Source organism: Telopea speciosissima, chromosome 2, assembly GCF_018873765.1.
Source record: "Telopea speciosissima isolate NSW1024214 ecotype Mountain lineage chromosome 2, Tspe_v1, whole genome shotgun sequence".
Classification (NCBI taxonomy): Eukaryota; Viridiplantae; Streptophyta; class Magnoliopsida; order Proteales; family Proteaceae; genus Telopea; species Telopea speciosissima.
In genome coordinates, this window is record NC_057917.1 from 68,308,539 (window position 1) to 68,335,329 (window position 26,791).

Consider the following 26,791-nt stretch of genomic DNA (forward strand, 5'->3'; position numbering starts at 1 on the left):
TTCTTCTTTATATGACCTTCTTCCTCACAATAATAAAATGTTATTTTGTGACCTTTAGACTTTGAGCAATCCTTGTACTTGTCAAGCTCTTCTAGTCTCTCACTTGATATTCCTCTACCTTGACCACCACCTGTAACTTGATGCTCCATCACTGCTAATTTTTCGCTGTATCTCATTCATCAGCAAAGCAACAATAACCTCGTCAAATTTGAGAGTATCATTACCAAATAATATTGTAGTCACAATGTGATCAAATGAAAGAGGTAATGATGCCAACATGAGAAGTGTTTAGTCAGACTATACCAACGGTGCAGAATGTGCCCAACCCATCCCTTTCACTGAATCCGGAACACCGAAAAACCATTAGAAACACCTAACTTCCATACCACACATCGTACGAACAGTCTACAATATTTTTATGAGCTTCTACTTTTTTTTCTCTTCTCCACGATTTGTTCACCGATCGATTTTTTCTTCCTTCATGCACCTTCTTTGTATCTCTTTCACATGATGAAACATGTTGTAAAAGAATAACAAATCCACAATCTATATAAAAATACATTCTTCCGCTTTCCTTGCCCATCTTCTTTTTATTGAATCCCTTCACACCACCTACGATGGTCCACTGAACCATGCGTTGATACCACTTGTTGGGACGAATACGCAACAACGGGGAAGAACCCAAGCAAAGAATCACACACAACGCAAGAAATTTACCGTTGTTTGGCAATATTGAGTACATCCACTCAAGAGAACCAAACATTTTTCACTATTTCCTGAAAAACTCTCAAGCTCCCAAAATGCTCTCCTTTGCTTGTGACTATGGTTTTTCACATAGAGATAATATATAAGAAAACTCAAAACCCTAATTCCCACACAATTATAATTCTACCTTTGTATATGTAGTTGACATAAAACCCGTCTTCATTACAAATACAGACTCAATTATAATTAATGTGAATCCATTACAAAATACAAGACATACCCAACCCTAACAATGGTTTGTGGTTTTCCTTTCAACGATTACATATTCCCAAAGTCTCTAATAATGCCTTTTTTAGTTATGGGGGGCCCCAAATTTTGTGGTCAAGTACATCCTAAGTCTATCTCACATGTAAAATGTTAACCCAAATTGAAATTTGGCAAGTGGCAAAATAAAGGTTAGAAAATTTGGGATTATGAGAGAGTGCATAATCACGGTTATAGTACCATAAATATGCATGAACATACATAGAGTTGCATACAAATACAAGAGAGGGTATTTGATTGAATTAAGCTTTAGAATTTGACACGTGACTAATCCAAACTATATGTGGATAATTTGAACAATATACTATCCATCCAACGGTCAAAATATCAGTATCATCATTCCTTGTGGCACAATGAGGATGAGCATCTTTGATAATGCCGTTGAAATGACATTCTCCTAATAATGCCGCTTAGGGAAAAAGAAAGTTGCCTGGTCATGTGGCCCGTGTGCTCAAACACAGTTCCCTTGAAATGAGCTCTCCGCCCCTTCCCCTACAAAATGAAAAATCTCCCTGATTGCCCCTGCACATCTCCTCATTATCCCCCGTGCTGATGCAAGGGCCATACGACCAGGCAGCATTCTTCTTCTCTAAAAACAATTTAGGGAGAAAGAACGATGTGTGTCTATGTAGCATACGTTAGTGCCTTCTATATCTATCTCTCTCCTCCCACAGTAAGGGGCAGATATGTCATCTCATATGAGGGAGGAGAGACATAGACATAGAGAGGTGCTAACGTGTGCTATGCACCCTGACAGCTTTCTTCTCCTATAAAATTTATGACAAATCAATAGTCAATAAAACCATATCTTTTTTTCTTTGTGAGAAAAAGGTTCTCTAAGCTGCCAAGAGGTTACACTAGCATCCCTTCTCTCCATCTCTCTCTTCCTTGCATGAAAATATAAAATGACATTGCTGCCCCTTCCATAGCTCATTGGCTTAATGATCCTCTTCATCAGAACCATGTGTCCAAATATGGATAGTTTTACGTAAAGAAAGAATCCTTTTACTTGAAGCTTCCAGAATCCCGTCGGAAGTCGGGTACTGTTTGCTTGCAGAACAATTTCCTCCTAATTTCAAAGTGAAAGCAACTACCAGTTCATTTCAGATTTTCAGATTTTCAGATATTTTCAAACCAATAATCCAGGAGATTCCTTCTGGAAGACGCTTCTGAATCTTCTGGAACATCAGATGGAGAAGCAAACGTAGAATTGCCTTTTTTTTTACTTGCTTCACAAGTTTCCTTATTAGGGTGTCAACCGGTTCGGTTTTAGTTATAGTTTAAAACCATCGGTTTTTTTGGTGGTTGACTGAACCAAACCATGTTTGCTTTATTAAGATCATAATAACCAAATCGTTTAATTAAGTTCGATTTGGCTGTAAATAGTCAGTTTCACACAGAGAGAGAGAGAGAGAGAGATGCCTATACTCATAGTGAGAACTATTTTTATACAAATTACAATTATAAAAGCATTATTTATCTTCCATACATGAAAGGGCCACGACCCATAATGTAACCTATCAAGTAAGTCCATCAAACAAAAGCCTGTTACAACTACAAAAACAAAAATTGTTACGGTACTTGATCAATACGTTAAAAGCTCCAGAACTGATGGAACACGTTAAATCAAATCGTTTAACCTATTTCATACTATGCTGATCCAGTTCTCTCTTCAATAATCCATAAATCTCCTAAAGAACCCACTTCGTTTTTATTACTCCGATCCCTAAAATTATATATGGAATAATTCATTTTCAGTACTAATTAATACACAACCACTTCACATGGTTAGCAATGTGAACGAAAGAGAGAGAGAGATCCTTTTAATGAAGAAATGAAGAGCCATCAGCATGGACCACGAAATTTGGCATTAGCTGAGAAGGGCTTACTCTAGCATGACTGCCTTGATCATAGGAGATTAGTAGTGAAGGATTATAGTATTCATCAACTAGGGTTGATGTGGTGTCTCTTAAATTATTATTGGAGCTATCATCAACCTCGCTTTGACTAGGAATAAGCGAGTCCTTCATCACAACTGAACCACATTGCCTAGGTTGTGTTTGATAGAATACCTTGGATACCACTAATTCTCCATCCTTCTCCTCCTCATTAGTTCCAAGGTGGTATTGGTGCATCACCCAATTTGTCTTCTCAGGCTTTCTTTGTTTGCCATAGTTGGTGTACAGTACAAGTATCTTCTTGTAACCCTTCACTCTCCCACCTACTATAACTGCCCTGGTCTTGCCTGTTTTGTGCCATCGCGTCTCGCCACCATCGGCATCTGTGTGCACCTTCCTCCGCTTCCGAGTCCCCGTTGTGTATGCTTTTGAAGGTCGATGGAAGAAATGGCGAATTAGGCCATCTTTGCTTACTCCTGCATCAACACAACCAGATCTATATCATCAAACTATATATCTCTACTTAATAGCTTAAGTTTTTAAGATTGAACACTACAATTTGGTATCAGAGTCATTTGACCCACTAATGATAATACACGTGTATAGTCACTCAAAAGAGTGACTACATTTATCACGTGCCCTGCCACCCGAAAGAGAGGCAACACGTGATGGGGATTGTTGGTAATAATCTCACATTGGAAAACTCTATGATCTTGAATAGCTTCATATACCAGTTGTGTCTCTTCATCTAATAGTTTAAGTTTTTAAGATTGGACACTTTAACAATGCATTCTACTTTCTTAATTGCCAGTGGAAGTTTAAACAAGAGGCAGGGAGACCTTTTTTTTTTTTTTTTTTTTTTTTTGTACCAAGGGTTTTTTCGGTAACTCTAGGACTTTGGATGTCTTCATATACTTAGTTGAGCATCTCCAATATTTAGTATTGAACATTTTAACATTGCATATTCTACCATCTTATTGATAGAAGCTTAAACAATAGAATGGAGTTTTTTTTTTTTTTTTTTTTTTTGGGGGGGGGGGGTGTGGTTTGTTTGGTACAAAGTTTTTTTAGGTTTTGTTGCCTATGAAAGAACACACATTTCTTGTGCGTAGGGGCAAAAAGAAATGCCACAAAATTTTAAATGAGGCAACATTTGCCTTATTAAGGCTTTGCAGATGCAGTTTTTTCTTTTCCATCTCAATTTATTGATTACTTGAGTTCATTTTAATGCGAACATTACCAATGTTTGAAGTGAGTGTAGACAAATAACTTAGGGGATGGCCTTGGGACTTTCGGTCTTCTTGTCAGAAAGTCTGGTCGAGAAACCACAGCTCCTAATTTTACGGGAGTTGTCCCAATCAAGAGGTGGGTTACAGTTAATCAATAGAGGTGGCAGGAGAAGAGAGGTAGAAAGAGGAGCTGTTGGTGTAGTTTTTACAGCAGCTGAAATTTTTTTAAAATATTTTAGGGAGAAAGTTCTCTGTCCGGGAGTGTGGCCTACGCCAGCACTCCCATGAGTCTATCTCTCTCCTCCTCATATGAAAAGACACATCTGCCCCCTTCGTTTTAAGGAGGAGAGAGATAGATACATGGGAGTGCTGGCGTAGGCCACACTCCTGGACAAATAACTACTTCCCAGTATTTTATTAGGGCAAGTATCTCATGGCCCCTACACCAAAGTTGATGCCAATGAGAGCACACAAGGGCATCAAAATAAATGGGCTTTTTATTTTAAGGAGGCAGGGCAGTAATTTCAGGAGCTCCTGAGCATAGGGGTCACACGACCAAGCATATTATAATTTTTAATTTTTTTATTTTACATTGTTCCTTTCATATATGAGGTGGTGATTGTTTTGAATATAAGAAACCTTGTAGAGAATGATATTCAGGATCCAGTGATAATATACATTTTCCATTTATTAATCACATTAGTATTCATCATTTTGAAGAGAATTGTTTAACAAAATAACAAGAAACACTTAACATACACTGATACACATATATGTCTTTGACATCGCAACAAACAAGTAACACATATGCACCAAATACCATGCTTAGAAACCTCAAATATTTCCTTTGTCTTATTCCCAGAAATCCATAAAGTTAAAGGTCAAAAAGAGTTTTCAAAATAATTTGAAAGTGACTTACATTATCTCATTATCAAAAGATGTCATTATCATACACATTTTTCGAGTATTCATGTGAAAAGACAAGATTTACCCTCATTGACACAACAAAGTATGATACATTAAAAGGACAAAAATATAAGATTACAAATTATATGACACCTCAAGGATGTCAATAAAAAAATAGCTATAATAAAATATACAACTAACTTATAATCTTTAAAATATATCATTCATTGAAGACAAAATTGGCCACTTTTGGGTACAAATTCAGTTAATCAAACTTGCAATCTACTGGTATTATGGATATTTATCCTTGTGATTTAACCACTTAAATTGAATATATTAACAAATCAAAGATTTAAGAGGTAATATAGGGTTGTGGTTTAACCACTTTTGGGTACAAATTCAGTAAATCCAATTTGAAATCTAGTGGTATTATGGATATTTATAGGGCTATGGTCTAAGCATTTAAATTGAATATAATAACAAATCAAAGATTTAAGAGATAATAAAGGTGAAATTAATTGGATTAAATGTGAAGATTAATCATGCATAATTACATAATATATGGTGTGCATGTATCTAAAGTAAAACTGAAAAACCATTAATAATAATAATAATAATTGGGTAATGAAGAGTTTGTCTGACCTGGTAACTTCTCAGGGTGAGTGTAACATATCCCATTCTCCCCATCAAGTGTAGGTATGAATTCATCTATGAGAGGGTGAAGCTTTTGAGTATCAGAACGGACCTTCCCTTCCAGATGCTCCAGCAACTCCTGGTCGGTCGGATCAAACTTCACTCCCGCCGGTAAACCCGGCAACTCATGAATTCCCGCCTAATTTCAATACCAAAAAATCATTAAAAACCAATTCTAATTAGGGTTTCATGATTAAGGAATAATTAAGAATGAGGGAGTAGTAAGAAGGAACCTGTTCTTGAGATGAGATCCGGTGACCACATGAAGGGCAGATGGTAAAGCATGTTTGATTGTGTTTTTCATGAGGGACAACAAGAGCGGTGGTGGGCGACGGTGAAGAGATACTTCCATGCTCAACAACAATAACAGCTCTGTTATCGTCACAGTCAGCATTACACCATGTCATTTCCTTCCTCTTCTTCTTCTTCTTCTTCTTATTCCCATTCCACACTGAACCTCCCTCCCCTCCTTCCGTTTCTTCCACTTCTCCAAATTAAGCAAAATTTCATGGAAAGAGAGAGAGAGAAGAGAGAAGAGGAATTGAAAAGCAAGTTGTCTCTTCTAAAGAATGTTTCCTCTTGAGCCCACTTCTTATTAGAGATTAAGGGAAGGAATTGAGTTCTTTCTCCACCTTTGTTTTTTGGTTTCAGCCTTAGCTATGATGATTGAATGAGATTGAACTTAGTTCTCCCCACCTATTAGATCTCTCCCTCCTCAAAAGAAATAATTATTATTTTCTGAGAGAGAGAGAGAGGGAGAGAGGTGAAAACAGGAAAACTATATCACAACAGCAAGCAAAAAAAGATGAGTTGCTTGGAACTCAAGTTTTGTGATGCTTACATATATAACTGTGGGAGAATTTTGGGTTCCTTTTTAACTGTCCAAAGGCGGCTCTGATGATCTGATATGATCTGGTCTGTTAAAAAAAAAAAAAACATTCCCATTAAAGAAAAGAAAAATAAAGAACAGAGAAAGGTGTAAAACCATATTAAAAATATTAAAAAAAAAAAAAAAAAGTGTTGAGTGGAGATGGGGCAACCTGATTCTTGAGATATAGAGACGTTTCAGTTTCACCCTCTTACAGTACTAAGAGTTCCCTGGTTCTGAGCCCTTATAGATAGATAGACTGAGACAAGTGAAAGAGAGAAAAGGAAGATTTCAGCTCTAATGTCACCCTAAAGTGTCTTTAAAGCCATACATATATACAAATATTGGAAGAAGAAACACTTGTTTTAAAAAAACAATTTCCCAAACAACTTACCCAATACTTCTCTCTACTATTTCTTCACGTAGACTTCTCATGTCTTACAAGAAACCTCCCCACAACCTCCTTTTCCTTTCCTACTTTCTACCTATCCTTTCCTTGTCTTCTACTTCTCCTATATACATACGTGTATACGCGTATATTAGGATTGGAGTGATCCACTCGCATGCAATTTCGTATTAATTAATGGAGTCAATAGTCAAAAATCCACCAAGGATTTTCCGTGAAAGATTTTCTTGGTAATCCTACCCTATTCACACATTAATGGTTAATCTTGTCAGGTACCTACCCGACTGATACACTAAAAACTTTAAAGTTGATGGAATGCGTTAAATCAAATCCTTTAAACTGTTTCATATAAAACCGGTCCAATCTAAAACCCATATACTAAAGACATGACTTTGGCTTGAAAGACATGGGAATGGACTTATGGGTCTAGCCTTTTTTTAAGGGTTTTGTGAGAATGTAGGGGAAGTGTTGGGTTGAGTCAACAAAGACTGACCTGACTATCCAGAGCACAACAGGTCGGTCTAGTTTGTACTACCAATTCAGATCCTCTACGGTGTGCTGTCTGTAGCGGCCTGAGCGGCGCAGACTGAGTCGTGCGCTCAATGACCGCCTTACCCCTGTCTAAATGCCTTGCCTGAACGGGGGTAAGACGGTCATTCCATGTATGATCCAGTCTGCACCGCACAGGCTGCTACGGACAGTGCACCATAGAAGATCTGGATCCCTTGTACTACACTGTACTAGAGATTGTGTGAAACCATTGCCTTAAAATAAGCAACCAATTAATGGTGACTTGATTGTCTTGCTTCGCTTGAGTAAGACAAACGATCAACTGGTTCATTTCAGGAACGAATTACGGTTGGAAAATTGGCAATTCTAGCTTTAAATTTTGAACCAAACCCGGTGCAAATTGAAATAATGCTATGGGTTGGTTCCGATCTGATGAACGTTGTGTGGATTTAAGTCTAGGCCTGTAAATGGATCGGATTCGGCTCGGATGTAATCGAATTCGGATATTTCCTGATCGAATATGGATACCTCTAAACGGATTTGGATGCGGATCGAATTCGAATTTTTGACCATCTTTTTACACCTCTGCCTTGTGTAACCCGAACCTGCCTCCCCCTAGTGGATACAATTCACTCTCAATCCATAGTTTTAGATCATGATTCTCTTCTCCTCATATTCTAGAACCTGTTGAATCTTCAAAAACCCTCAAGATTGTTATTTACTTAATTTTTTATAATTAAGTATTCGAATTCGGATTTTTTTTCCAAATATCTCTAATCGAATATGGATGCCCCTAAACGGATGCGGATGCGGATCGAATTCGGATTTTTGATTATCCATTTACAGCCCTAGATTTAACCATGCATGAACCATGATATAGAACATTAATGGCAGCCATGTAATATCTATAACCATAGGCCGCGATGTATGGGGATATTTCACTGTCACCGTTTTTTTTTGGGAAAATTACATATACCTCCCCTGTACTTTGCCTTAATTACACATTCCTCCCCTTGGTTTTCCCACCTTACATACGATTCCCCTGTAGTTTTTCAAAAATTACTAATTCCTCCCCTACCGTTAGCATCCGTCTGTTAGGTGCTGATGTGGCATAGTTAGATTTTTCAAAATCCCTAAACTAACCTTGGGTCCTTGTCAGATGACCCTTTTACCCTCCTTCATCTTCCTCCTCCTCCTCTGCATTGCGATGGTCAACGGTCAAGCCCCAATGGCAACGCCGACTACCATACCACCAACTACTCCGGTCACGTCAGTTTCATCACCACCCGCTGTTGCAACCACGCCGACCACGCCTAAAACCCCAGCCCCAGTAGCAACACCAAGAACGACACCACTGGCTGTAGTTTTAGCTTGCCAGTGCAAGCTCCCAAGGCAGCTCCACCAACATCGACGGTTCCAGCTCCAGTTGGAGGGATTCATTGTTGAATGAAAAATAGGGAACAACATAATTACAATTGGGTGATAGAAAACCACCCATTTTGCCAATTTGAAAAATTTTCAATTCCAAGTTCCAACCTCGCCCTTGGATGAGTCAAGTTACATTACAGCCTGCATCACAGTGTGATTATAATTGGCTGGGTTTTCTTTGAGAAGAACAAGAAACAACAGAAGCAGCTCGAGAAACCCAAAATTCATACAAAAATGGATTTGAAGACGAATATGGTCTATTAGTTGCTGCTACTGCTGTAAGATATTGGGTTTTGTTTGATCAGAAAAACAAAAATCAGATTGGGTTTCAAGTAAATCTTGGGAAATCCAATTTTGAGCTTCAACCGAGAGCCCTACCAAGAACTTTTAAGAGATTCAGGGGTCCAAAACAGAGGCAACGAATGCTTCGGAGACGTCTGTCTTCTGTGGAGTCGTTTCATCTCAAGATTAAGAAGCTTCATCCCATTGGCATCTCCCAATGATGTAATGGAAGAGATAAAAGTTGCAGAAACAACAGAATTCAACAGATTTTTTTATCACATATTCAAGTTAGAAAGAGGAATTTCGGAGATCAGTTTTCTCATAGAGTTTAATGGCAATAGAGTACCCATTTTTGTTCAAGAGCAGGGCATTGGAAGGGGAGAACAACCCATCTCCCACTACATTCAGAGGTTTTGCTCATCAGGAAACCAATCCAAACCCTAACCCTCCTCCCAATCCAGCTCTTGTGTCAGTGGTGAAGAAGAAGAGGAATCTGCCAGGAACTCCAAGTGAGCTATAGCTAGCTATGCCCTTTTGCTTCTTTTTCTCTTTTTTGGGGGTGGAGATTAGAACCTCCAGCTTCATCGACGAGGGCACAACCTGCCATGGAAGCTCCGGCAAAGGAGGAGCAAGGCGGTTCAGAAGAGCTAATAACATAGCAGAAACGATAGGAGCTATCCTCATTCTGTTTCTTTTTTCTGGATGGGTTTTGGTTGGGGGTTTTGGTGTTTAGGGTTTTCTGTGGTTTTCGATCTTCCACCTGCTTGGTATATACCAAGGTGAACAATCAATCTTCCACTCGATCTATTATCAAATCCAAGTTTGATTCTTCTATTTCACCCCTTAAGCTTTTTCTGAATTGTAATTTACTAACATTTAATTGAAACATAATCTGCAGATAGAAGGGTCAACATTTAGTGCGTGAATTTAAAGTTCTAGGGAGTAAGAGTCTGAGGAGGAGGAGGAGGAGGAGGCGGCGGCGGCAGTGGTGGCGTTGGAGGAGGAGGCAGTGGCTGTAATGATGGCAGTGGTGGTGCTGGTGGTGGCTGCGGTGGAGGAGGAAAGAAATGGGTGTTTTAAGGTTGAAGATGATGAAAAGGGTATCATTGTAATTCTACTTGTGGTGTTTTAGAAAAAGGGTAATATTGTCTTTTCAAACAATTAATTAACAGCACCCTAACACCGTCAGTCATAAGGGGTCAAAATGTAAGGTGGGAAAACCAAGGGGAGGTATATGTAATTTTCCCTTTCTTTTTTCTTGAGGATTAGAGCTGTTAAGGTGGGAAAGGTCGAAAGGATAACCATTTGGGATGAAGTGGATTAACATGAACTTCAGAACGACGACCATGTGACTAAGCACCTTCTTTGATGAGTGACACGTGGGTTGCCGCTCTGGCTAATGACATTAGCATATGTTGTTTGCACGCCTCGTTGCTGATGGCCGGTACATTTGTCCACATGGTATGATGCCACGTATTACATTGTGGGATATCGATACTAGACGGTCTAAAGTCGAACCGCGATGGTGGGCCAATACAAGAACGACTCTCGAAACAATCTTGATATGGTTGGAGATGGAGTGCACTCTCAACCCTAAGCTTTGCATCAAACCAAATCTGGCTGAGAGAGATAACCAGCAGGTATAGGAAAAAGATAAAAAGGGCAAAAATATGGACAACAAAACAATTTGAAGAATACCACAAAGAAGAGGCAAGCAACCACGAGAATTTCTCTAAGACCGAGTAGATCAAAATCCCATTTGGAGGCCCTAATCCTAGAAACCTAATAGAGAACCTCAAGTCACACAATCTAATAATTAGGGGTGCAGGTTTGCCCCTGACAGCCCGAGCCCATCCTAAGCCCGAACAGGGCCTGGATCGGGAATTTCTAACCCTAAGTCAGGGCTGGGCCAGATAAGGTTGAACTTGGCTCAGTCCAATCCAACCCTATCTTCTTCTTCTTGTTTTTCTTCTTTTTTTGTGTGTTCTTTGTCTTTCTTCTTGATCTGTCTTTCTTTCATTCTTTCGTCTTCCTCTTCTTCTTCCCATCCTGGGCAGCTCATGCATCTCCCTTCACCTCAACGGTCAAGGGCCAATCAGAATCAGCCCAACCTGACCTTGAAGACAAGTTAGGATTGGATTTTTCTGACCCCGAATCAGGCCTGGGTTGGACCTGGGCCCAGCTAAGGGGACTTAGAATTGAATTGGGACTTTAAAAGGCCCAACCCTACCCTACACACTAACAGGGGGCCAGCTTTTATATCAATTTCACACCAAACCCACATGGGCAGGAGCAGCTCGGTGGTCTCTGCCTTATTTCTTAACCATGGTTGGAGTTGATCATGGTCTCATGGCGGAGAGTTGGGGAGATGTCAGAAAGAGGCTGTGGATCGAAGTGGGGCACCAATGAAAGGGGTTATGGGCTGGAAGGAGAGCAATAGTAATATAGAAATTAAGACTTGACAGGGAGAAGAGAAGTAAGAGTTTGCCTCTTTGGAAAAACTAAAACGAAACTTTGAGTAGGAGATTTTTTTGTTTTTTTGGGGGTAAGACTTTGAATAAATATAAGATGAGAATACGAAAGTAAAAGAAATTTTCCCTTTCTTTCTTTTTCCATTCAAATTCATTTAGCGTTTGCCCAGTTAAATTGTACGGTTTAAGATGGGATGGAAAGAAGAAAGAAAGGGCTTAAAAGCACAACATTCTTAACTTCGATTTTTTTAGTCTCTTATTCAGTTTTGTGTCACAACAGTCTTGTTTGGCCATTTAAATTTTTTTAAAAGCGTTCAATTCTATTTAAAATCATATTTATTGTTAATTCAAAGGTAATGAACATTTTCTTTCCTTTTTTGGTAAAGTTTCTGGTGGTCAGTCCATCCATGAAAGTTTCCGTGCACTATGAGTCTAATGTGTATCATAGAAAGATAATTTGACAAATTCAATTATTGAATAGGAAGGAGAAGGCCTAGATGGGAGACATTTCAGTTTCTAGCTCAATCATTTACCCCTTATATATAGACATATTTTCTTTGTATTTCTGGTCACCCATTTGTTATTCAAAATGTAATAAACTTTCAAAGAAATATACATCCAGGGGATCAATTCTGATTGAGTTCAAATTTGATAGATATTTGATAGATAATTACGATACAATGAAACTGGACTTACACACAAAATTTGGAACCCTAATAATTTTTTTATGTGATAGATATTAGGTCCAACCACCTAACATCCTATGATCAGATAGACCACAAGATTGGCTCTTTCTTTTTTTCTTTCCATGTGACTGGATCAATTTTGATTGAGTTCAAATTTGACAAATAATCACGATACAATGAGACTCGACTTTGCACACAAAATTTGGAACCCTAACTGATTTTCTATGTGACAGAGATTAGGTCCAACCACCTAACATCCTATGATCGGATAGACCAAAAGACTAGCTTGATTGAGTGCATGTCTCCCTTGAGGTTGGGGGGGAACCTGCAATCCCTACAACCAACCGAACTAGCGGTTGTTTGCCATTTGCTAAAGTTAAGAAAACAAGAATCACACTTCATGCAACATTATTTACCACATGACAAAAAGAGTTAGTGATTTTTAGCACTTCACAATCTGCCGCATGGTAAGAGGTGCCAGTACCAATACTAAGCCCACTAGCCCAGTCTGTTAAAAAAAACAAACATAGGCACACTTCCACCTACTTATATAAGATAACGCCAAGGGCGAGAGACTGCTGCCTGGTTGGTAGAAGGGTCACTGAAAGTGTTTGTAGGGGTATCAACGTGGATGGGAATTTTTATTTCACCGAAGGCAAGGTGTAAATTTTACGTGGATGTTTCTACCCAAAAAAAAAAAAATTTGTGTGATTGTTGTGGCTAGGCGGAGGAACCACACAACCTGGCAACATTCTTTTACCCATATGCTCATTAAACTTTGGTGCAAGCTATTGCATCTTTGGGAGGAGACAAATTCAAAGAAGGGTTAACAAATACAATACTGGCTGTTTAAAACAGTCACGTCGTTATTACAAGCTATTTACTTATTTAAGATTAGTTAATATTAATTTATATAAGAACAATTATGTCATAAATACAAAAAAAGGTTATATTTCAATGAAATATTATATTTGAGTGTTTGAGACTTTAAGGTCTAGAATCTTAAACGAACTAGAGCTGGACTGTCCCGTTTTTATAGGAGGCTTGATCCTAGTTTTGGGACTACTTCGGCTGCGTTGGTAACAATTTTGTTCTCAGGAAGTACTTTTTTCTGATTTTGTTCACAAAGAGTAGTTTGGTGTTTGGTAACCTAGCGAACAAAAATGCTTCCGAAAACCATTTTGATCGCAGGCAGATCCTATTGAATTTGTCCTTTGATGATTAACAAAAAAAATTCAGAATAATCAATTCATTCACATGCTTTTGAGTAGTTTGCAGGGTAAGAATTTTCAAAGCTAATGCTTGAAATTCCTACCTATTGTTGGCGGCAGCAGAAGCGGAAGTGCAACAATTCAAAGATTCATTACAAGAATTAATAGAACAAGGATCTCGATGAACACGTGTGATAACAAAATCAAATCGAGTTTGTAGATTACTTAAAACACACAAGTGATATGTTCCTCCAAAGGAATACAACACAAGATCATGATCTCTATCAATTGCACGACCTCTAATGACCAAAACCCTTGCTTGAAGAATAAGAAAACACTATTTTTTTCTCTCAAAATATGTTTTCTCTTAAAAAATAATATTGTGCAAATTATACTCTGTGCAATTAAGGTTTCAACAAAACTTTCCTTAAATAGAAGAAGTTAACTTAGGAAACTACAATCTAACGGATAAGATCACACCAAGTGGTGGTGTGTGATCTTAAAGGATAACCTTTAACTTGTTCTTAATTGCACAAAATGATGATACTACAAGAGGTATAACCTGAAAACCCCTTGTTTTAGATATTTTCATTATACTTTATTCCAACACTACCAACATTCACAATGGATTTCCAACCACAATTTGGATCCACTACTGTCGAGCTGCTAGGCAGGACCGTGCTACCAAGACACGGTGAGGTGCGTAATGATCGCCTTATCCCCACTCGGGCAAGGCGCTCGGGCAGGGGTAAGACAGTCATTGCACGCCTCATTGTGTCTTGGCAGCACGGTCTTGCCGGGCAGCTCTGCAGTAGAGGATCTGGATCCCTTACAACCATGGTATAAAAATTATCGCCACAAAGATAAATCCATTGCAATCAACTAAAGGAGCTTCATGATCAATGACTAGACCCAAAACATTTTGATAATGTTTTTCAAATATTATATAATTTAATATAATAAATTAAAAACATTTTTTATAAACTCTATACAAAACAAACATCTAGTCAAGATTTTGACCAGTTACAGTTTGACAATTCTCAACTTGGATGTTCTCCCTAAACAGGCAGTGAAATTCTTGTTGAGTATCACCTCCGTCACCATTCATATTGTATATGCCGAACTGTTGCTGATGTATATTTAGTCTTGTCAATTGACATCAACCATTGACTCATCACAAACGTACAAGATATAAATAGAGAGCGAACTTCTCAAGAGTCGCTTCACAAATTTCATGCCAGTATCCATCTTAATTCCCAAGTCCTAACAATCAATAAGAAACTTGCCTTTAGCTTGTGTTAAGTCCTCTGAGTTTCTAATAAATCCAGCAATGAGTTTAGTGGGCTCAGCTAAAAGCTACCCTGGCTTGTATTAGTTTGATGTTTTCTTGGTGAAACTGTACAATATCATACTATGCTTTTTGTAGCTTTTGGCTCTTTACCAAAAAAAATAAAAAAAAACTTTTGGCTCTTCTCCGCCACCAAATTTGGATTTGCTACCAAAAATCTAAAATGTGGAAAGTTCATCTTAACAAGAACTTTCAGTATCATCAAAGGTGTGTACTTTTGAGACACGTTTGTGTGCTTTTGGTAGGTTACTTTATGGGCCTTTCTGGGACTCTTGGTGGGGTGGTTGGGCTGGGGTGGGCTGTCCTTCCACAAGTTCTAGCGCTCCATCAATTCTTACAAAGTTTATCAAAATGGAGCTAACAGTGGCAATTGTCAGATAAGGGAATAAAGCTGGTCAGGTCAACACAGATCTTTACACAGTATATCCACTCAACAATGATCATCAGCCATTGCCATTTTTACCAAATCTGTTATGCAGGACATAATTCTCCGTGAACTGCAAGTAATCTATAATATGAATCGCCCTGAACACTAGTTTCAGTACAATGAGAATTCCCAAAAAAATGAAAAGTGTCAATCTTTGACTACTTTTGACTAGGCTACTGACTAGTCACTGCTGCCATTGTCTGGTTATATTGCATTTAAAACATTTGAAAGGTTTTCAAGGTCAGACTACTCAGACCCAGGAAGCATTGGCGTGCCAAAAATACACAGAGAATATGAAGAACCCCTCTTACATTGGTCATGTATGCATGACTTTCCTTTTTGCCTCATATCTTCTTCCTTTGCTGGTATCACCAGATGTGAGTGATCCTGTGAAAATATCAAATTTTGATTTAAGAAATAGCCCAGGTAAAAAGGGCTTCTTTTAGCTCTGGCAGAAGACATGAACTGAGATCTTGGCACATGAGGAGGTTATGGTGGCTATTATATGAAGCCACTATTGGGCCAACTAAGTAGCTTTATACTAATTTTAGTTACCCCGAGGCCCCAACTCCCCTTCTTTCCCTTATCCACATCACCATCTTCGCCTACTATAAACTATTAAGAGCTAGTTGGTGTCAAAATTCTCAGAATTTATTAGAGAAAAACAATTAAAGAAACAGGCACCATTTTTGAATTCCATGGCTAGTATTTAATTTCCCGATGCAAGTTCAATCTTTCTTTTAAAAGAAATGAAACTTCAATCTTGTTTTGCATTTCATCCGGAAAAAAAAAAATCTTCTTGGTTTGCAGAGACTGGAACTTCTTTAGACAAAGTTGGAGGGCCAGACAAACACTTTAACAGTATTAATATATGATGCTGATAGAAGAGAAAGGGGACCACGGTTCACTTAATGGGAGGGAATCAACAACATAAAAAGATACATCTACCATTCTACCTACATTAAGTGGAGCTGTCTCAGCCACAAGGGTGAAGTGTGCCCATGAGGGTATGTAAGCCAATGCTCTCTCAAATTTCAGAGAGGAATGAGAGGATTTAAGAGTAGACGAGCAAGATGAAAGATCAGATCAGGAAGACAAATAGTGAAATACCATGCGTACGTGCATGTGAAAAGCCAAATCATCCTTCATCCTTCTTCCCAAGTTACTTTTCTCCCATGAAAGAAACATTCCACGACAGAATGAATTAGTTGATTGAAGAACAAATTAAGAAGCATAAACCATCAGCTCTCCCTTCCCTCCACTGAGTACTGGAAAATCCTGCACAACAATCTCAAGCTATACTTCCCTGATCAGAAGAGTCCTCATAAAAATATGGGGACAACTTTCCATCCTTTTTCTGGTTGCTGATCTCAGGACTCACCTCTAGCAGCATCTTCACCACCCTTCGCATTGAGGGGCGGTTTATGGGAAGTGGACTTGTGCAGAGGAGACCAATATTGAGGACCTTGCAGACCTCTTCCTTGAAACAAGTATCCAGCTTTGGATCAATCACGTGATCAACTCCTTTCTGATCCAAGGTGACACAAACCCATTTCACCAAATCCTTCTCCCCAAATTCAGGATCGATAGGGAGTCTCCCTGTTACCAACTCTAGAATGACCACTCCAAAACTGTATATGTCACTCTTCTCGTTCACCCGAAGAGTATATGCATACTCTGCATCAAATTCAATACAAGTTCAGGGAAGCTATCAACTGTGTAAAATTAGCTAAAAAGATAACAGATATGGGCAATCTGTAAGCTAATAAAATCTCACTGAACTACAAAATTCAGGCATTCAAGAGTTTTAAAAATACAATTCTCAAGTTTGAGGGATGGTTTTGACGAACCTGGTGCGATGTAACCACATGAACCAGCGATCACGGACATGGATTTCTGTCCCTTCCCAATCATGTCAACAACCTTGGCAACCCCGAAGTCGGCCACCCTTGCCCCAAACTCACCATCCAACAAGATATTGTTTGATTTCACGTCTCTGTGAACGATTGGAGGGACACAGTCGTGATGCAGATAGGAAAGCCCCTCGGCTGCATCCACTGCAATCTTATATCTTGTTGGCCAATCTAACAAGCTTCCCTTGCTACTGTGCAGCAAATCACCCAAGCTTCCATTTGGCATGTACTCATAAACAAGAAGCCTGCAATCTCTGGTCGTACAGCAACACCATAGTTTGACAATATTTTTGTGCCTGATCTTCCCCAATGTCTCAACCTCTGCCTCAAAGCCATCGTCTGGAACCTGACCTTTCTCAATGTCACCGCTATCATCCTTCTTTGATCCTCCCCAAAGCTTCTTCACAGCAACTGCCACTCCGTTACTGAGTACAGCCTTGTATACCTTTCCAGAAGCTCCACTGCCAATGACGTTATCTTCGTCAAGGCAATCCAAGATCTCGTATTCACTGAAACCAAGTTTGTGGAACGAAGTCAAAGTCCACTTGGATTTGTCAATACCGTTCTTCACGTTCTTGAAACTTATGTACTTGCAGTAGAACCAGCCAACTCCAATAATGAAGACCATGCCAGCAAGGATAAATATTGATCGAAGCAACCAGACGAAACCCTGGTTCCTTGCTTCACTTCCCCTGGGACAGAGATCCGGAAGATCCCCACACAAGCCTGGATTGCCCAAGAAGCTATTCCTATAAGTTTCCTTGTCGTACAGAGGAGGAAGGTCTCCAGAGAGGTGGTTGTTTGACAAATTAAATCTGTTCAGCTTCAAATTCTGCAATTCAAGCGGGATATTTCCAGAGAAAATATTTCCCGAGAGATCGAGATAATTGAGCACGGGCAAGCTCCCAATTTGAGTTGGGATTTTCCCAGATAGATCATTGTTCGCAAGGTTCAACTCATTGAGCTTCTTTAACGACACGAACCTAGAGGGAAGCTCACCGGAAAGTTGGTTATTGTGAAGGTCTAGCCTGGTGAGCTCAGTGAGCCTCGTTAAAGTTGCAGGTAGAGGACCAGAAAGATGGTTATCACCACCAGAAAACACAACGAGATTCTCCACCATTCCAATCTCATCGGGTATGCGTCCAATAAACCTGTTTCCCGAGATAAGCAAAACGGAGAGATTAGAGGCCCCAGAGATCATTTTCGATATCTCACCAGAGAACAAATTCCCAGCAAGCTCAAGTAGATTCACGTGGGGCAATCCCCAGAACGCCGCAGGAACCTCACCGGAGAGCCGATTACCCATCAATCGAACTCTAGTCAAGCTCCAACAATGACCAAGGTTTTCCGGAATCTGCCCAAAGAACATATTAGAGATGAGAAGAAGCTCTTGAAGAGAGCCTTTTGAGCACAAATTCGCCGGTATCTCTCCTGACAACAGATTCTCTGAAACGTCAATCCATTTCAACAGGGAATTCGACCCAAGGTCCTTGGGCAACTCTCCGGTAAGCCGGTTCCCGAAAAGCTTCAATTCATACAGATTCGGAGACATGGCAATGCTTGCAGGCAAAGCTCCCTCAAAGCGATTTTCATACAAGTTGAGCGACTCCAGAGGTAAAGCACACAACTCATCCGGAATTGTTCCTTTCAAGTTGTTCTCGGAAGCATCCAATCTCCGCAAGGCTTTCAAATTCGACATCCCTGCTGGTAGTTCACCTGACAGAAAATTGTTGTAGAGCTCAATCTGTACAACACTGGAAAGATTAGTAATCGAGATGGGTATGGGACCGTGAAGATTGTTCATGGCCAAATCCAAGTCCAGCAGGCTCTGAAGCCGGCCGAGAGAGTCTGGAATCTGACCCACGAGATTGCACTGAGTGAGCCAGAGAACTTCGAGACGAGTCAAGTTACCGAGTTCCGGAGGGATTTGACTCGGAGAGAACGGGTTGTAGGACAAATTAAGCTGTTTCAAAGTAGAAATGTTTCCGAAAAACGACGGAATGGTTCCATTAAAGAGATTCCCGACGAGTGAGAGCACTTCCAACCGCGGGAATCGGCCAAAGCTAACCGGAATATCAGCGGAGAAGTTGTTTCCAGTGAGGTCAAGGTGGAGGAGATTTGAGATGTCGGAGAGGGAGGAGGGGAGGGAACCGACAAGGAGGTTCTGGGCGAGGTTAAGATGCTGGAGATTCTGACACGTAGAGATGTCATCAGGGAGGGACGAGTTGATGGAATTGTTGAAGAGAGAAATGAAAGAGAGATTATGGAGGCGGCAGAAGAGGGTAGGGAAGGGTCCGGCGATGTTGGTCCTGGAGAGGTCGACCGAGTTCACGAAACCGGTGATGGAGTCGCATTTGATGCCTTTCCAGTTACAAGGAGTCTCGTCTCTGTCGTTCCAGTTGGAGAGTGCTCCGTCTGGGTCGTCAAAGCCCTGCTTGACTTGTTGCAGGTAGAGGCCTTCCTGATTCAGAGAGAGAATAAGATGGGTTGGTGAGAGAAGAAGAACCCATAGCAAGAGAAGCATTGTCGCCCCTCGATTCAAGAGAAGGGGAGACTAGCAAGCAAGCCAAGACTACTGGAATGGAATGTGGTTCGACGCTTCTTCGTATTGTAAAAATAGGTGGAACCGTTGGGAGAGAGAGAAAGAAAGAGAGACTAGTCGAGCTCTCAAGGTCTAATCAGGACTGGAGAGAAAAAATTACGAATCTCAAGAGAGACTGAGATCGGAGGAATTGAAGGTGTGAAGAAGACAGGGAGAGAGAGGTACTGAAGGAGTCGTGGTGGTCGTGGTTCTATTTACAGGGTGGGCTGGACTGGAAAGGGTGAGTGATGAGATACTTGTAAAATTGTATTGTGAAAGACAGTCAGGCCCAGCGAGAACAGCTAAATGAGTGAGCGTGATTTGGGAGTTCCCCATGCGTTGGATATTCCATGTTTCAGTATTTTCCTTTGTGTTATATTTCTGAGGGAGGAGGAATGAGGGATGGACACACCGCCGGCGTGCGGCACTTAACCGGTAAAATATACCTACCACCAATGCTCACCCAATCCTTTAAACAGTTACACACACGCACTTTTGACTTCCTGTTCCAGCATTACCTCGTGGCCTTGTCTCATACCACTTGGCTCCTAGGTGGAAACCGCACAGGACATGCCAAGAGCTTTTAACAAACAAAGAAAGGTTCGGTCATCAGTGGGGGGAAAATATTTTCCTGTAAATACTAAATAGAGCAGTAGGAATTTTCTTAGTGCCTATAATTGCATGTGTCATAACGGAATAATTCCTTTCTCTTATGGGTTTACTGTTTATAAATACCTTTTTTGGTTTTATTATTTTGGTGAAAATATAGGGACCCCCCCTCAACTATGGCGTGTTTTCATGCACATCTCCTCATCTTTAAAACCTTTCAAACACACCCCCTCATCTATTAAAAATAATTAAATTAGTCCATCAAATTAACTGCCATTAGTTTTAAACGTTAATACTCACTCAATCATTTTTTTAGGACCAAATTGCCCAAATTAAAAGTTTGAAGACAAAAATGGGCACATCAACCCCCCATTTCTACTATCTTCCTCACCCCATCACTCCCTGTACCGCCCCACCCCACCTCTATTAATTTGGGGTAGTTTAGTCTTTTAGATTTTTAACGTATTAAGGTATAGAGGGTATTTTCATCTTTAAATTTGTAATTTGGGCAATTTGGTCCTAAAAAAATAGTTGGGTGAGCATTAACGTGTAAATCTAACAACAGTTAGTTTGATCGACTAATTTACTTACTTACTTTCAATAGATGAGGGAGTGTGTTTGAAAGATTTTAAAGATGAGTGGATATACATGAAAACAGGCCATAGTTGAGAGGGTGTCCCTATATTTTCCCCTATTATTTTCTAAAGGGTAAATGATAGTTAGGATACCCATCCATTTGAGATTTGTAAATTGTGTTTGAGACATGGTTCCAGAACTTGCGAGATCTCGCCGAGTTTCTCGATTTCGTGAGATCCCGAGACGAGATGCCATACGGATTCTAAAATTACACTTTCTCGGCGAGATCTTGGTGTTGTCTCGGTACACATTTTTTTCAGTTTTTTTTTTAGTTTTAAAAGTTCAATATCTCACCGAGATCTCGGTATCAGGTTAGAACATGGTTTTTACCCATTTTGATTGCCCATTTGACCCATGTGCCCATTTTTATTAAAAGAGGGCAATGGACAGAACTCGAAAATGTCAATAGTTCTGTCCATAGCTCTCTAAACAAAGGGGAAAACACTCAAACAGCTCTCTCCCTCAAATTTCTTCCTCTTTCTTTCAAATCTTGGGTGGATTGCATTGTTTGAAGTGAGATTCAAGTGCTAAAGTGAAGATTCAACTCCAACAGTCCAAGAATCATCACCTATTTGTAGGATTCCAAAGTAAAACTCATATTTAGACTTGTTTTTTTGGCAAATCTGGGCATGCCATTGTGTTTAAATGGTCTAAAATAAATTGGATACCAAGTTTCAGACCCAAAATATGTGTAAAACCCACCGAGTTGGGGGTCCGAGTCAAAAAAAAAAAAAAAATGCAGCAACTCGCTGAGATCTCGACTCGACTTCGATTTCTGGCTTGGTCGAGATGCCACCGAGACCCGAGTCTTAGAACCTTAGTTTGAGATATCTAAACCGTAGATTTGGACGAAAAAAACTCATGTCCCCATAGTGTGGCCTTAGGGAGCACTCTTATGAGCCTATATCTCTCCACCCCATATGAAGAGACACATCTGCCCCTTTGTTTTGAGGAGGAGAAATAGACACATCACACATGGGAGTGTTGGCCTAGAAAAATACCTCCCTTATGGTTAATCGAGTTATTCAATTTATGTGCATTATTAGTTTTCCTCCCCACCCGCCCCCACCCCCTATTCTTCCCCCTCATCTTGCGTTTTGCAACTATATGCCCACGTTCAGCATAGGTGATTTCTAGCAAGGAGTGAATTTTGCAGTCGCATCAGCTATGGAGACCAACTTGGCTGGTTCAGAGAATTGTTGTCTTCCCTTTGCTATCTTTCTTTACCTCTTGAATGCAAGTAGGGAAGGAGACTACAAGCCTTATATCCTTTATTTTGTTAGGCGCTTTGGATGGCTTGGAACAATCTTATTTTCAAGGGCATTAGCAAACCCCAAGAGAAGTCATTACTCAGGCGGAGTCTCAGTTCGGGGAATTCCTCAAGGTGAATTCAACAAGTTTAGCCAACTTTCCCTCGAGTTGGCCCAACGCTACCGATCAAAGCATAGTCTAGAAACCATCATCGCCTTCCTTCTTTAAGCTGAATTTGGATGCTTCTCTCAGTGGCTCTACAAGTGGATTAGACCTTATCATCCACAATGATCACAATGAGTAGGTCTTAGGGACTACAGCTCCAGTGTTCTTCTCCTCTGTCCTCCAGGGAGAAGCTATGGCTTTGAGATTGGGCTTGCGTCATGGCATCTCTGAAGGCTTAGATTTGGAGGTTGAGTCTGACTCCAGGGATTTGATCAATTTGATCAATGATAGATTGAGAGCCCCTCCAATTGATCTAATCGGAATCTTACAAAATATTCAAAAATTGATAGATTGCTATAGGACTTGTTCCGTTCACCACATTTCCAGGGAGATTAACAGTGTGGTTGACTCCTTAGCCCGGATGGCCTTGTCTTGTGCGTGCAAGACAACTTGACCAATTTCCACTCTTGGGTTATTTGTATTATGTAATTCAAATGCCTCGCATTGAGCACACTTTAATAAATAAGCCTATTTTCAACCACCACCCCCCCCCCACCCCCCAAAAAAAAAAAAAAGAATTAAGATTTTTGTTTTTATTTTATGGTAAAAAGTTGTCTGGGTGACCCGCCCACCTAAGCGTGTGTTTGGGTGACCCGTCTAATTATGACACGTAAGATTCAACTGTAATGGTTTGGATTAACCTAGAGTGAGATTCGGTGAGAAAATCCCCTTCGTTATCTGAGGGTGGGAAGTGGGAATTGGGAATTGGGAACCGTGTTAGATTGGTATTTCATAAAGGGAAACAAAAACAGTGGCATTTGTCCAAAGTTTCACTTTTCCAGTGGTTTCTCGCCAAAAATAACAAACCAATGGATGAAAATTGAGTTATCCACTCCTCTGGTTTTCACTTTTACCAACCATCACTATTCATTTATCTTATAAGGTGTCATGTACCAGATCAAGGGGTTAGGATTGTTCGACTTAGAACAAAGGAATCCATGTTCGACACCTGTCCTGAGAAGATGGTTTGGTTTGGTTTGATTTGGTTTGGACTTTATTTAGATCGGAATCTTTGGTTGATGCGATGATGTTCTAAGTCGTGGTGGCCCCACTTTCTCCTCTCCAGGTCTAGCTAGGGATGGATATGATTCCTCTCCATCTTTTCATCTAATCGTATATATATAAATCCTTTCCTTAAAAAACTTCGGTAAAAATTATTCTATTTGTTCTTTTTCCTTCTTTATGCGTTCGAATGTTGTACTTACTTTTGATTTCATTCATAAAAAAATAAAATATTTACTTATAAATGCTAACCAAACTCGACCAAATAATTATCATAACCCAACAGGATTTTTCTTGGCACACTTATTAAATGATGAAACATCCCACGTTAGGGGGATTGAAATAAATAGTTGTAAGGGCAAGATTACTCTGTGGGGGAGTGTGGCCCCAACATGCGTGCGGGGTCAATGAGAGTACGTGCGGATGACATTTCTATCTTTTCATTGGGGGTGGGACGGTCATTTTGCCCCACACTATGTCTGAACGTGGACGACACACTCCCCAATAGGAAACTTTTCTTCAAACTTTAAATAAGATTATCGTTTGCTTATTTAGATTTTATACCATAATCAAGTGCTTCAATAGTATGTAGTTTGTATATTGATATCTAGTATAAGCTAAATGCATTCTAGTATAAAACAATTACAATATCAATTTGCATAATTTTTTTAAAGAAAATAAAAATCAATGTAATAAATATGTATAAATTAATAAAAAATCAAAAAAATATATGGGAAAACCAGAAAATAAAAATCAAGGAATTATATATCAATGCATTTTGAGTTTATACCATTGAATAAGATAAGGGAGTCGAGGAGTTGAAGGTTTCTTACTGTTTTAGAATATGGATTTACTGTTTTGTTCAACTCAATTTCCGAGTGAACTGGCTTTTTTTTTTTTTTTTTTAAATAACTAAGCTTGTCGAGTTTGTCACGACTCGGTTAAAAATACCGAGTCTTATCCGAATTTAATAAACATATCGAGTCTTATTCGAATCAAACGATTTATGAACCAAACTTGTCATTCTTTACCCAAGTCTAGTCTACATGACTCTTGACCAGGTTTTCCAAAATTTTGATTCCACTCTGACAACTCGCTTCAGTCAAAACCTGATTTTCCAACTATGGTTTGAACATGAAACTTTTAAATTAGGGGAAGAAAATAATGGTTTCCTCCCTAGCCGCCACCGGGAAATTTTTTGGCATTCAAATTTGGGGTGTATATCGGTTCATGTATGATTTTAATTTAAAAAATTGTTTATCCGGCAACAAATGAGGTAAAATATAATTAAAAATAATTATTTTTTAGATAAAAGATATATTACCAAAAATACAAGGCAATATGTCAATTACATGGTGCCATATGGCAGAGTTAGTAAACTAAATCAACAAATTGTCATTCCAAATGATCACCTATTTATCTTATAGTTCAAATTTGCCACATCATCATCTTCTATGGCTTTCTTCGGTATTGTTTATATGGAGTGTTCTCGTGTTCTTTTATTCCACAAGAATTGAAGAACAAAAAAATATACCTAAAATTTGTTTGACACATCAATTTTTTTTATTTTTTTTATTTTGGCTTTTATGAGACCGCCAGTCCCTAAGAATATTTATAGGGAAACAAACGAAATATGTTTCTATATATCGACAAATTTCTAGGGAATGCATTACCATTTTTTCATCATATTTTCCCTTCTAAAGGTATTTTGATCATTTACATGAACGATTCATAGACCTGTCAGAAAACATGGAGGATTCCCCCGAATTCATAGATAAAAATGCCACTCAACCTCAAGGGATACATATCATTATCAATACACCCTCTAAGGTGAAATAATATTGATATATCTACATGGATCACCATTCGGGGTTTCTCTTTAATATTTTTCTCCAAACAAGTAAGCAGGAGTGTAGGACTTAGGTTTGATGTGGGTGCAAATTCATGCTCATGGATGGACTTGCTGTTCTTATATACTTTAAAACCTAGTCTAAAAGCATAGGATCGAAATGTTTTTTTGGTTGGTTCAACGTCCAAGGGCCAAAAGTTACAACTACTTATTTTCTTATGCAATTTATAGACAATTCTTATCTTTTGGGAGGATAACTAACATAGTAGGTTTATAGTGACAAACTTGCTACTAGCCAACCTTAGCATTATACAGGAGTTCACATTATTGAGAGGTACCAGCCGAGTTAATATAATAGAGGACTTCCATTATTGAATATATATCACAAATGTATACAATGTGTGTTGTTACAAGGAGGGGGAACATGGCAAGCATTATAGAATATAGGGTTTCTGTTTTATCCTTTATCTACAACAGTAAATAGGATATACGTCTAACGTGGCAATTAGGGGTGCAAGTTTGGCTCTGTCAGTCCGAACCCGCTTTGAGCCTTAACAGGGTCTGGGCTGAGATATTTGGCCCTGAGGACGGGTCAGGACTGAAAATTTCTGGCCTTGAGTCAGGGTCGGGTCGGACTAGGGTTGAGGCCTCGGGCTAAGCCTGGTCTGGCCTGGTCCGACCCTGTTTTAAGCTATACTATAAAATATATATTATATAAACTTTAAACGTCACCCACATTTTGTTATATAATATATTATATATGGAGACAATAAGTAATATAATATATTTTATTATAATATTATTTTACATAAAATTGATCATTTTCTCCCCGGTCCATTCCAGCCCACACATTTTCTTCCCCTTCCCATGATCAGGGCCAATCAGGGTCAGTTCGACCCGACCCGACCCTGAGGGCGGGTCAGGGTTGGATTTTTCTGGCCGTGAGTCAGAGTCGGGTTGGGCTGGGCCCAACTAAGGGGACTTAGGGTTGGGTTAGGGTTCTATAAAGCCCATCCCAACCCGACCCTGTTGCAGCCCTAATGGCAATGATATAAAGCCATTAAATTTTCCTTTCTCAATATCTTATAGTTATGATCCAACCACAGAGGAAGAATATTCTAGGGTTGGTCTCACCTGCAGGGTCAAAGCCATTAAATTTTCCTTTCTGTTTTATTTCTTATTGCATGTAGGTTTTGTTAAATAAAGTGGGATAGCCCACAAAATACTAATTAGTGTAGACTAAAGATGTCAATCGAAACAGTATCTGATATTTGGTATGGTATTGATACAATACACTCCATATATACCTCATATTAATGTTTTCATATGAGAC

General features: G+C 39.4%; 2 protein-coding genes across 2 annotated transcripts; both read right to left on the reverse strand.

Moving 5' to 3' along the window:
* Positions 1 to 2,812: 2,812 nt before the first annotated feature.
* Positions 2,813 to 6,488, reverse strand: LOC122651540 (NAC domain-containing protein 73). Its single transcript, XM_043844956.1, has 3 exons — positions 5,989 to 6,488; positions 5,705 to 5,894; positions 2,813 to 3,403 (listed from the first exon to the last, which is right to left on the reverse strand). The coding sequence occupies exons 1-3, from the start codon at positions 6,160 to 6,162 to the stop codon at positions 2,853 to 2,855; spliced, it is 915 nt and encodes a 304-aa protein (XP_043700891.1). The 5' UTR covers positions 6,163 to 6,488; the 3' UTR covers positions 2,813 to 2,852.
* Positions 6,489 to 16,649: 10,161 nt separating this feature from the next.
* Positions 16,650 to 19,873, reverse strand: LOC122651539 (receptor-like protein kinase HSL1). The gene is made up of 2 exons (XM_043844955.1): positions 17,243 to 19,873; positions 16,650 to 17,069 (listed from the first exon to the last, which is right to left on the reverse strand). The coding sequence occupies exons 1-2, from the start codon at positions 19,827 to 19,829 to the stop codon at positions 16,684 to 16,686; spliced, it is 2,973 nt and encodes a 990-aa protein (XP_043700890.1). The 5' UTR covers positions 19,830 to 19,873; the 3' UTR covers positions 16,650 to 16,683.
* Between the last annotated feature and the right edge of the window lie 6,918 nt (positions 19,874 to 26,791).

Bases quoted from the DNA above. Each gene is read 5' to 3' on its own strand.
- LOC122651539 (XM_043844955.1), bottom strand. From the start codon at position 19,829: ATGCTTCTCTTGCTATGGGTTCTTCTTCTCTCACCAACCCATCTTATT. The intron at 17,070-17,242 runs GTTCGTCAAAAC...AATTTGATGCAG, and splicing joins ATGTGGTTACATCGCACCAG to AGTATGCATATACTCTTCGG.
- LOC122651540 (XM_043844956.1), bottom strand. From the start codon at position 6,162: ATGACATGGTGTAATGCTGACTGTGACGATAACAGAGCTGTTATTGTT. The intron at 5,895-5,988 runs GTTCCTTCTTAC...TATTGAAATTAG, and splicing joins GGATCTCATCTCAAGAACAG to GCGGGAATTCATGAGTTGCC. The intron at 3,404-5,704 runs GTCAGACAAACT...GTGTTGATGCAG, and splicing joins TCACCCTGAGAAGTTACCAG to GAGTAAGCAAAGATGGCCTA.